Source organism: Lucilia cuprina, chromosome 5, assembly GCF_022045245.1.
Source record: "Lucilia cuprina isolate Lc7/37 chromosome 5, ASM2204524v1, whole genome shotgun sequence".
Lineage (NCBI taxonomy): Eukaryota > Metazoa > Arthropoda > Insecta > Diptera > Calliphoridae > Lucilia > Lucilia cuprina.
Genome location: NC_060953.1, coordinates 55,785,777 through 55,797,990, shown reverse-complemented (window position 1 = coordinate 55,797,990; position 12,214 = coordinate 55,785,777). Strand labels below are relative to the sequence as shown.

At 31.0% G+C, this 12,214-nt stretch overlaps 1 protein-coding gene across 1 annotated transcript in view; it reads right to left on the bottom strand.

Moving 5' to 3' along the window:
* Window positions 1-550: 550 nt before the first annotated feature.
* Window positions 551-12,214, bottom strand: part of LOC111678511 — a 71,022-nt gene continuing 59,358 nt past the window's right edge. The window contains exons 16-23 of the mRNA XM_046952560.1: window positions 10,715-10,972; window positions 10,349-10,506; window positions 8,455-8,588; window positions 6,119-6,228; window positions 4,400-4,569; window positions 4,040-4,221; window positions 2,674-2,798; window positions 551-2,474 (exon numbers count right to left, since the gene is read on the bottom strand). Coding sequence (XP_046808516.1) covers window positions 1,170-2,474; window positions 2,674-2,798; window positions 4,040-4,221; window positions 4,400-4,569; window positions 6,119-6,228; window positions 8,455-8,588; window positions 10,349-10,506; window positions 10,715-10,972 — 2,442 coding nt within the window. The 3' untranslated portion in view covers window positions 551-1,169. The remainder of the gene's footprint in view (window positions 2,475-2,673; window positions 2,799-4,039; window positions 4,222-4,399; window positions 4,570-6,118; window positions 6,229-8,454; window positions 8,589-10,348; window positions 10,507-10,714; window positions 10,973-12,214) is intronic.

Here is a 12,214-nt window from a genome sequence, read left to right as displayed (position 1 = left end):
TTTTAATCAACTCCCAAAGATAAGAGGAAACGGTGTGATTTTTGCGTTTGGAATTTGGGTTTATCAATGTTATAGCTCTTGTCATAAAGAAAAATATTTCCGAACATATAAAATAAAAAAAAAATCATCTTAAATTTTTCCGTTTCATGTGGAAAGTTTTACATTCACAACATCTGTACGTATACGTGTTAATAATTTATTGATATTACAAATATTAAGTATACGCCTTATTTTTGAGATTGTTTTCGATTATATTTGATATTTATGCAAAAAACTGCAACATAGACTATAGACTAGACTATAGTACTAGAGACTATAGACTAGACTATAGACCAGACTTTAGACTAGACCATAGACTAGACTATAGACTAGACTATAGACTAGACTATAGACTAGACTATAGACTAGACTATAGACTAGACTATAGACTAGACTATAGACTAGACTATAGACTAGACTATAGACTAGACTATAGACTAGACTATAGACTAGACTAGACTAGACTAGACTATAGTCTAGTCTATAGTCTAGTCTATAAAAAAATGTCATAAAAGCACGAATAAAGACTAATGACCATTCGTGGACATCGGGTTAATTGAATTTGGAATAAAAGAAGAAACGACGTCAACTTAATGGTAAATTTATAGTTAAGCCTTTGCTAGGAGATTTATTTTTAATTAACCAAGAGATATCAGCTTTCTCTATCTTTTTTAAGTTAAATGCAGAGTTAACAACGAGTGTGCCATAATTTTCCACCTAACTGCTTCTCCTATTCATGTATGTCCTATTATCTTCTTCTACTTCTTAACAATATAAAAATACTATCTAGATTTAATACCTGCAATTGCCCCCTTGTTAAGTGATGATGTGTTATTTTTTATTACTTATTATATAATACATAATATTACATACATACGTACATGTATAAAAGAGAGTAATAGATATCTACTTATACATAAAAATATATAACTATATAGCAACATATACATACATACTTTTATGTTTATATTAAACATAAATGCTTGTATGCACTTGCTGCTCGTAAAAAAAGATATATTTACAATTTCATAAATAGGAACAGATTTCTACAATTTTAGTGTTTTCTTTCGTAACGAAACGAAAAATAACACAACATAATACTGAAGCGAACTTACTTAATTTAGAAGTCCTTAAGTACTTACCACATCGGTTAATGGTACTGAGGAATTTATGGAATTGTTGGTATGCGAAATATCGGGAGTAGTTGTAGTCATTGCTGCTGGAGAGTTTTCAGTAGTTGCCGCCATAACAATCATACTACGTGAGTTGGGTATATTGATAACTTCACTGTAGAGACCCAGAGGACTTAACGATTGTGATGTTTTCATAGCTAAATGATGTTTATGATGATTTTGTTTTGCATGCTGATGATGGGGTTTAAGATTTAACCATATGGCTTTGGAGTCAGGTGAGGTGGTAGATGATTGAGAGGAGAATGTTAGTTCGCAAGGTGTTTTAAATGTATCATTTGTATCGTTTAAATGTGTTGGAGAAGGTGGCGGGGTCAGTGTTGAAGAGTCCTTCAACAAATGCGTTGTATCCGAATAACGTTGGGGAGATGAGGATGAATGTTTGCTACTACTCGCCGCCGTTGTTGCTGTCGTAATAGTGGTAACAGATCGTTGTTTTCTTTTGGCTACTACATTACCACAACCACCACCAACAACTGCTGCGGTTTCGGTGGTCTTTTTATAGGGATTACGTGTTGCCTCTGTGACTCTTAGGTTCAGTTGTTGTTTATTATTAAGATCTGAGAGGCTTATATTATTTTTGAGTAATATTTCTAAATTTTCTATAGAATTTTTATGCGTACCCTTGTCACTCTCCGTCTCCCCGTCCTTTAACTCATCTAGAGCTGTTCGCGGCAGGAAATTCGCCTTGCTCATTAAACTATTACCCTCAGAGGTGTTTTCAATGGATGAGGAATTATTTTTGGCTATAGTTGGTAGAGTGCCTATAGTTATAACACTTGAACTATTCGATATACACGGTGTTACCGAAGTATTCGAACTCACCGTTGTACCAAAGGAAGATGATATATTATGCTGTCTACACAGGGATTTACGTCGTTGTGCTGTTAGATTACTCATATTTGAATTGAGATCAATATCTGGAGATAAATCTTCTGATTCCGTTAAATTGCTGCTAACTTGTTTCGTTAGCGCCAGCGTATCTGGTGGACATTTTATGCTCTCTTCCGGTTTAGTATCCAATTTAACAATGTCTCCATTATGATTAGTTTCATCTTTTTCCACTGTTGCTGTTTCCATTATAATTTCTGATTGTAGTGAAGTTTGATTTTGTATTTTGTCTTCGGGTAATTTACCCTCTAGGAAGTACGTGATCATGGAACCTTTACCTTTGACATTAACCTTACCACGACAAGTTAATTTAAAGCCACGTGGCTTTAGAATTTGATAGGTTTCTTCAGTGACCTTTTGTTGGCGTTAATGGTGCGTGTTGCAAGAAAGAATGAACATTGTAAAAAAGAAATAATAGAATACGTGTGATTGTTACAGGTAAATTTTTTATGTTTAAAAAGGAGAACATATTTCAATAAGAAGTGATGAAAGAACACTAAGTTCGTTAAACATGTTTAAGCCATTTTTTTTGTATTTAATGTTTTCAACTTACTTGTATATGATCGACTAAGCCCGTTGAGTCCATGCGTGATGCAACATTTACAGCATTACCCCAGATATCATATTGAGGTTTTCGAGCACCGATTACACCCGCCACAACAGGACCGATGTTAATGCCTGTATAGGAAGAAAGTGAAACGTTAAATGTCTGTTTAATGATTTCAAAGATTTTTGTTTAAAGTTTGTGCTTTAATATACTTTGGATCTAAAGCGATTATATAAAGAGCAATTTTTTAACTTAAAATGTTCGAAATTCGACTCGTTTAATCCCACTGAGTGTTGAGATACTTTTACAAAGTCTATAAATATCAAATTCGGCCATGAATGCAAATGTACCATAGTACCATACAAGAATCGAAAACCAGGTTTTAGTTTGAATTTGATAAATTTCTATGACTCCAAATTGGATTAATTTCCCAAAGACCTTGAAAATCATACATTAACTTTTGAACGCTGATGTTAAGTGGAGATTGTAAAACTTTAAAACTTTGCCAAAATGAAATCTTGCGCATTTGCGATGAGCTAGTTGCCTGGTCCATTAGACTGAAGTTTGTGGGTTCAATTCCCTTCAAAGACACAGGTAAAGGAGAGCAGAACAGGCTAGGCGGAAACCTATGTGTATTTCGTCAGATCTGATTTTTTCCTTAGCATCCACCTTCCAAACTAACTAAGATAATCGATACGTCTTTGAACGTTTTCTATCTTTTCAAGCCAAAGAAAACTTCAATAAATTATAGTTTGAGGAACTCTTATGGCTAACAATTCGAAGTTGATTGGAATTTTCTCTAAGATAAAGACAACAAACGGCATTTTATAGAGAAAAAAGCTCTCAAGAATTAGTACGGCTGAAGAGAAGTTTTTCAGCCAAAACTTGTGTTTTGTTCCGATTTGTTAAAAAAAACATTATTAATTGCAAAAACAGGTCAACAAATAATTTACTATTTTTTAAACTTTCGGATAAATCCGTTTAAGTGTGAGAAATCCTTTTTTGTAAAACCTAATTGTTATACCCTACACCACTATAGTGGGGGGAAGTATTATGAGTTTGTGCTAATGTGTGTATCACCCAAAAATATTGGTACTAAACCCACTTTAAAGTATACTACGATTTAGCTATGTCTGTCTATGTCTATTTCTGTCTATCCGATTTAGCTATGTCCGTCTGTCCGTCCGTCAGTCTATGTGTCCATGTGCGCACGATACAGTTCGCAATTTTCAACATGCTCTTGTTTTGGACCAAGGACAAACGCTACACTAACTGGTGTAGAGTATCATATGGTCGGCTATGTCCAACTGTACATTTCAACTTGTTTTTTATTTAATAACCTCAATTCCCTAAACATCCCCATCCAACTTACCAATTCTCATGCGAAAATTATTAAACGAATGCATATTAACTTCTTCAATTTTATCGAATAACTGTAAAGCATATTCCGCCATAGCTGTAATATGTTTATAATTCACCAGATCACAGGTCTGAGCTGTTAATCCCGAAGCAGCCATATAAGTAGCACCTGTACTCTTAATCTTTTCAATATAACTAAGGTTACACAAGAATAATTTATAAATGAAAAGAAAGAACAAAAATAAAAATTTTGCCATGAGTTATTGTTGTAAATAAATTGATTATATTTTATTTACACTATTTGAAGTGTATTTTAGTTTATTATTTATTTTATTTTCTTTTTTATTTCTTCTCCACCACCATCACCACTTACCGAAAACGTTCTTCACTTAGTAATTCATCAAAATCCGCTATAATTTCATTGAGCAGACGTAAACATTCGACACCCTCGTTATTTCCTTCCAGCTCAACATAAAATTCACTAAAATTTGGTATTGAAGCGAATAAAATACAAACACTATCGCATTGTTCGTGATATAAATCCTGTCAAAAGGAAGTGGAAAAAAACACGAATAAAGAAAAAAATATAAATAAGTTACTATACATGAACGTACATAAGTGTAAAAATAATTGTGTATGAAAAAAAATCTAAATTAATAGAATTAAGTAAAAATATAAGTAGCAAAAAAAAAATAATATGAAGAAGTTGTTTGTACTTCTTTTGTATACTATTAATATCTACTATCATATGGTAGTGGTTAGGGTGTTTCTAAAATCCAAAATATTCAACTATTTTATTCAAATATTAATAAAATTTTGTTTTATGTTTTATGTATAATAAACTATTTTTTTTATCTTCTAACAGTTTAAAATTTCCACTAAAATATTTTACTTTATTGTTTACCGCTCACCCTAACACTCTTATGCATTTTTAGTTTTCCATATCGTATAAGAATATATTACAAGCCAGTCATACTTAAAATATAATAAAACTTTGTGCATTGACACATGAGTGAATGACGTTTATTTAAACTTAAAAACTTGAATAAAAGATATAATAAGATGTTACAATTTATTCAGATATTCAAACATAAGAGTTGATTTGTTTGTACGATTACGAGACTAGAACTAGCATAAGAGCTTTAGAAGTGACAATTTAATAATATCCATTGTTAGCTTATGCTAAATTGCGGGTAAATAGTAAATGGACACATATGCAGAAAGATTGTTTATGAAGATTTGATAAGTAGAACGTGATTTAACAAGATTCCATATATTTATTATTACAATCGAGATATATAAGGATTTAAATTAGAATATTTTTTAAATAAATTACATGTTTATTTCGTTACACTATGGACGAGACTAAATTAGAATACAGATCAGACTAGACCAGAGACTAGACTATAGACTAGACTAGTGACTAGATTAGACTACTGATCAGACTAGACCAGTGACTAGACAGTGGACTAGTCTATAGACATGAATAGACTACACTAAAGACAAGACTATAGCCTAGACTATAGACTAGACTATAGACTAGACTATAGACTAGACTAAACTATAGACTAGACTATAGACTAGACTAAACTATAGACTAGACTAAAGACTAGACTATAGACTAGACTATAGACTAGACTATAGACTAGACTATAGACTAAACTATAGACTAGACTATTGACTAGACTATAGACTAGACTATAGACTAGACTATAGACTAGACTATAGACTAGACTATAGACTAGACTATAGACTAGACTATAGACTAGACTATAGACTAGACTATAGACTAGACTAGATTATAGACAAAACCATAGACTAGACTATAGACTATAAACTACACTATTGTCTACATACTACATACTTTGCAAAGATTAATGAATGACTATTTAAAATTCCATGTATATTTGTAATAAGAAAAAAATCCCATGTTGGCAAAATCATATTAGAATCTCTGCTTGTTAAAATAGTACATCAATTTCTGCTCATAATATCTTACCAACTACATTTTATTTCACACTTAACTTTGTCTTACTCACCCATAATAACTTTAAAATAAAAGTACAAAAAATTCAACTATAAATAAACTTACATCAATATTTTTATCACGACTCAGAAAATGTTCTGCCACATGTACGGGCAATATGTTTTCCAACAGTTTGCGATTGTACGCTTGTAAATGTTCCATATCTTCCTTTTCCTCTGCAAGAAACAAAAAAAATTTTAGTCTGTTGCATGAAATAATAATATTTTTGTTTTCTTATTCATGAATTTCCAATTCGTTTTTTGTTACGTTTTGTTTTATTTTAAGTTGCTCTTTAAAAAATATAAAGAACTGCATTGTAAAATAAAAAAAAAACATAATAACATTTTTACATGCAATTCACTTTATTTATTGTTTAACGTTTTCATTCAGTTATATTCATTGTAAGGAAAGAATTTAAATAATATTTAATTATTAGTAGCATTTGCCTTTATTGTTCATTAAATGGCTAGAGAAAATGTTGCAACAAGGAATGCATTCATTTACAAATCTTTTAGATTTTAGTTTAAATTACTATTTTTAAATCTGTATCCTAAAACAAACCATGACTTTCTGGTTTTAATATGTCATTTCTTTACAATTCATGTAACTTCAAGGAATATAGGCTTAGACCGAAACCTACTTTTAAATAGGATTTTTATTTTGTATAAAGGTTTTCTAGATCTATCGATAACAACGATCTTTCATATACAAAAGAAATTTTATAACAGGAACTCCAGTTTAGTTTTCTTTAGTCCTCGCACAATTTCATTAAATTTCCCCATTATTTACATTAAAGTTTTACTCTGTCAATCTAATCAACCACACCGACGATACAACCAACATTCCTCAATACAAAACAAAAATATTCAATGTTGCAATGACACTTTGCTTGCTACGCACAACTTAATTCAATTTAAGTCAAGATGTTGGTGAAACAAAACTTGTTAAAGAAAACGAAAGCAAAAAAAAAAAATAGAAACCAAGAAAAATACAAAAAATGGAAATAAAAAATAATAGAAACATTGATTCTATTTCCGTTAAGTTTTTATTTTATTCTGTCTTCTATTTAGTTGTTGCCACACAATGGAGGTCTTTTTTTAATTCAATCTCGCTGTTGTATTGTTTAAGAATAATATTTATGCTGTCAAGATGTTTCCATTTCTTTTGTGCTTTTTTTCGAAATTACATTTTATTCGGTTTCAAGGTTAATTTAACATGTTGCTTGAAAATTTAATGTAGTTTAAGGTTAAAATAATTTGAAATTTAAATTTAAAATTCTTGTCTAAATGGAGTTTTTTATGCAAAAATTTTGTTTTTGTACCAAACATTCGTATTTTAAGTGAAACATCTGATTTTCAGTTAAAATTGAAAATTTTAATTACAAACTAAATTTTCAGTGAAAATCTGAAATTTTTAGTAAAAATTTGAAATTTTTGGTGAAAATTCGGATTTTTATTAACAAATCAGATTTAGTTCGAAATTCCTTTTAAAGTCGAAAATTCGTTTTAAAATCGAAAATTTCATTTTTAAATGAAAATTGTATTTTAAATTATATATTTGGAAAAATCAGGAATATAGACAAATGTTTTTCAGTCCCTTGTTTGGATCCTTGTATAATCTCCAGTCTGGACTATAGTTTAGTCTCTGGTCTGAACTAAAGTCTAGTATCCAATCTGGACATTGGCAACACTCTTGTCTGGACAATAGTTTAATTTCTAGCCTGGACTATAGACGAATATTTAGTCAGGACTATGGACCACTCTCTTGTCTGGACAATACTCAAATCTGTGGTCGGTAAAGATTACTTTTCAGTCTTTAAACAAGTCTAAAGTCTCTAGTCTGGACCAGAGAATAGTCTATACACATGTCTTTAGGCTTTAAGCTAGTATCAGGACGGGGTTATAGTCTAGCTTCTAGTCTGGCCATTAGAGTAGTCTTTATTCTAGATAATAGTCTACTATCTTGTCTGGACTATAGAGGAATCTGTAGTCTTGACTTAAGACTATTTTCTAGTCGGTAATAGAGACTAGTTTAATACTATGGACTAGTATATAGTCTAGATTATAGAACTGTGTCTAGTCTGGGCTACGGGACTGTGGCTATTCTCTAGTATGGAATATAGGCAAATCTCTTGTCTGGACTATATACCAGACTCTTCTCTTCGATATACCATAAACTATAATCTTAACTAAATTTAAACAGCTTTAGTTGAGACTGCATGCTAGTCGCTAGTCTGGACTAAGAAAACTCTCCAGTTTAGTTTAAAGACCTTTTTCTAGTCTGGTTTATAGAGACTACTCTATAGTTTAGAAAGTATTCTACAGTCCATACAAAAAAAAATAAATAAATATTACCCCCCTAATATGTGTATATACCTTTAATATACTACTTAATTTACTCACCCGTTGCTTGCAACTTCCAAATGAAATCCAAACGATACGTTGCCTCTGTTTGATGGCTGTGAAAAATCAATGCAACCATAAAAGCAAAAAGGAAAATTGAATCAATTATATAACGCAATAGCGCTTCTTCATTGCTAATGCATTTGATAAGGAATAGAAAAATAAGAAATGCATCGATAAATGCCATCATCATCATCAATAACATTCATATGAACGCCCCCGTTAAACAGCCCATAAACAAATGCAATTGCATAGATTTAGTTTTCCAATTGAAACAGGTGTACGGTACAGTACGCATACATTTAAACATTTTTTTTAAGTGGTTGAGTAGTTGTGGTATTTTATGCATTTTTCCATTAGCATAAAAACACGACAACGAACACAGGAAAAGCAATCATCCATTCGTTGAGTTGAGGGAATGTAAAATAAATTAAAATAGAAAGAAAAATAGAAATAAAAATATTTATTAATAAATTTTACAAAGAAATCATACTGTTGTTGTGCATTATTAAATTGTGTCAAGAATTTTATATTATATTATGGGCATTTATGTTTATAATGAAATGTTGTAGTAGTGAAGGACATTTTTTTGTTTAAATGTAAATAATTCTGATTAAATATTACTTTAAGTCTGGGCTAAATACTAGTCTCTAGTCTGGACTATAGACTAGTCTCCAGTCTGGACTATAGAATGGTCTCTAGTCTGAACCATAGTCTATACTATACACTAGTCACTAATCTGAACTGTCTCTATTCTGGACAACTGACTAGTCTCTAGTTAGGACTACACACTAGTCTCTAGTAAGGACTACTGACTAGTTTCTTGTCCGGGCTACAGTCTAGTCTCTAGTCTGGACTATAGACTAGACTCTAGTCTGGAGTATAGACTAGTCTCTAGTCTGGACTATAGACTAGTCTCTAGTCTGGACTACAGACTAGTCTCTAGTCAGGACTACAGACTAGTCTCTAGTCAGGACTACAGACTAGTCTCTAGTCAGGACTACAGAGCAGTCTCTTGTCAGGACTACAAAATAGTCTCTAGTCTGAACTACTGTCTCTTACAACTAGTCTGAACCATAGTCTATACTTTTATTCTATACTTTAGACTAGTCACTAGTTTAAACTGTCTCTATTCTGGACAACTGACTAGTCTCCAGTTAGAACTACATACTAGTCCCTAATCAGGACTACAGACTAGACTCGAGTTAAGACTACAGACTAGTCTCGAGTCAGGACTACAGAATAGTCTCTAGTCAGAACTAGTCTCTAGAAAAAACTCTTAACTAGTCTTCAGTCTAGGGTTTTGATTACTCCAGAGTTTTGACTATATTATACTACAATACATAAGATAAGGATTCTAACTTCTAATGTTTTGAGAAACATGTTAAAAGCCAAAAATTTACACTTTACAATTTACAATTATTCTGCTTCACTTATGTTATTTAATTTTTAGACCCTTGACCTTATTAATAAAGTATTACACACAACTCACGTATAAATAATAAAAAATACTCTTATTTCCAATTGCCAATTCTACGTAAACGATTTATATTTAAAAAGGAAGATGCTGTACAATGTCTACAAACGACATGAAACATTTTTATTTACAACCTATTGACCCAGCTTACACCTACATACCCATCAGCCAACACTTCTTCTTGGCAAAAACACCAAGTTTATGTTTCATTTAACATGTTTTTATGTGTTAAGGCGGGAAAATTTTTATATAAAAGTAATAAACTTCAACTTAAACAAGTTTAACTACAATAAATAAAATAAAATGTACGTTCTTGGTATATGTATGTATGTGTTAAGTATGTATACATACAAATATGTATGTGTTGAAAAGTAAAATTTAACTAAAAAGAAGGAGGAGGGAAGATAAAAAACTTACTCTAACATAAAATGAATTTCCTCCTGGACAAGAAAATAAATGGAAAATCCAATGTAATAAGCCGAAGCCATCAACAATAAAATTGACTTCAACAAGATGCGTAAAACTTGATAAGTGGCACAGGTCATCATGGAGAGTAATGTCAGCAACAAAAAGGTCTAAATCAAAAGATAAAGATTAAACGACATAAATAAAACACAAATAAAGAAGAGAAGAATGAAGTAAAGAAGTACTTAGATGAAATATTATATTATTATTTATGTTTTTTTATTTTATAAAGTACGTAACAAGTGTAACATACTGTAACTGTGCGTGACAGCGACAGGTACCAGTACTTGGTGCTGTTGTTCTTGTAAATGTACTTACATTAATGGCTAAATAATAATCACAGTCAAAGTATTTGAATTTTGCACCTGCTGTTGCTTCATCGGTGGGTGGTATTGTTGTTGCTAACAATTTTATTGTATCTTCATAATTTATATCATCTACAAATAATGATGTATTATTGTTGATGCTAGTATTTTTACTAATGCTATTACTGTTGTTAATTATGCTGCTGAATATGCTGTTACCATCTTCAGATGCAATTAGACTTGTTGGAGTTGTAAAATTTAATACAATTTCATGAAACTGTAAGAGAGAGAGAGAGGGAAATTATATACAATTAATATACATCTAATCATTTATGAATTCAGTTCAGTTCTAGTACGGTTCTAGTTCAGTTCTAGTTCAGTTCTAGTTCAGTTCTAGTTCAGTTCTAGTTCAGTTCTAGTTCAGTTCTAGTTCAGTTCTAGTTCAGTTCTAGTTCAGTTCTAGTTCAGTTCTAGTTCAGTTCTAGTTCAGTTCTAGTTCAGTTCTAGTTCAGTTCTAGTTCAGTTCTACTTCAGTTCTACCTCAGTTCTAGTTCAGTTCTAGTTCAATTCTAGTTCAGCTAGTTGGTATTAAGGCATTCAATAATATTTTTAATCTTCGATGTTTCTAAATTTAAGAACATTTGAAATTTTTCAAGGTTCTACGGCTGACACTCTGAAAAAAATAAAGACATAATGTTTAAATTTGTTGAAAAAAGCGTCAAACATTTCTTTGACATTGTTTTTTGTTAACCAACTGTCATTAATGTCATTACAAAAATGCCTTGTACTCATTTCATTGTTTGTATGTACACTAGGGTGTCCCGTAAACCACCATTTTCTAGAAATACTTCTTAAACAATGTGTTTACAGATTGAAATCGTCAGATCAAAATGACGAATAATGAAAGGCTGTTCCTCAGTACAGTCTAATGTACATGTATGTATTAATTTTTTTAGTTATATTTTCTTTTTTCTTTTTGCTCATTTCTTTTTATTACTTCTTCAACAGTTGATAGTCGAAATTTTACCATTTTTATGAGCTCTTAGTTTATACATGTAAAAATTTTTGTGTAATGTTTGTCAGTTTTTACCTTTTTTACGAGTTTTAAAAGACATCCATCTGACATTTTGGGGGATGTCAGTGGCTTTTTATGACAGAAATAAGAAAAAAACTGTTTTTTTTCTTTTTGTTGTAAAGCAGCATAATGCTGAATATGATATCGTATTTAAATTTTTCTTAACTTGCACTTTAATTTAATCAAATGTAAATTAAATTTAATCTCAAGTGTATCTAAGTAGCGTAATTTAATCAACATTAATTCCTTTTAGTGCAAAAAGGGAGCCAAAATTATATCTTAACTTTATATAATTGATACAGTGAACTAGAACTGATCTAGAATTGAACAAGAACTAAACTAGAACTGAAATAGAACTGAACTAGAACTGAACTAGAACTGAACTAGAACTGAACTAGAACTGAACTAGAACTGAACTAGAACTGAACTAGAACTGAA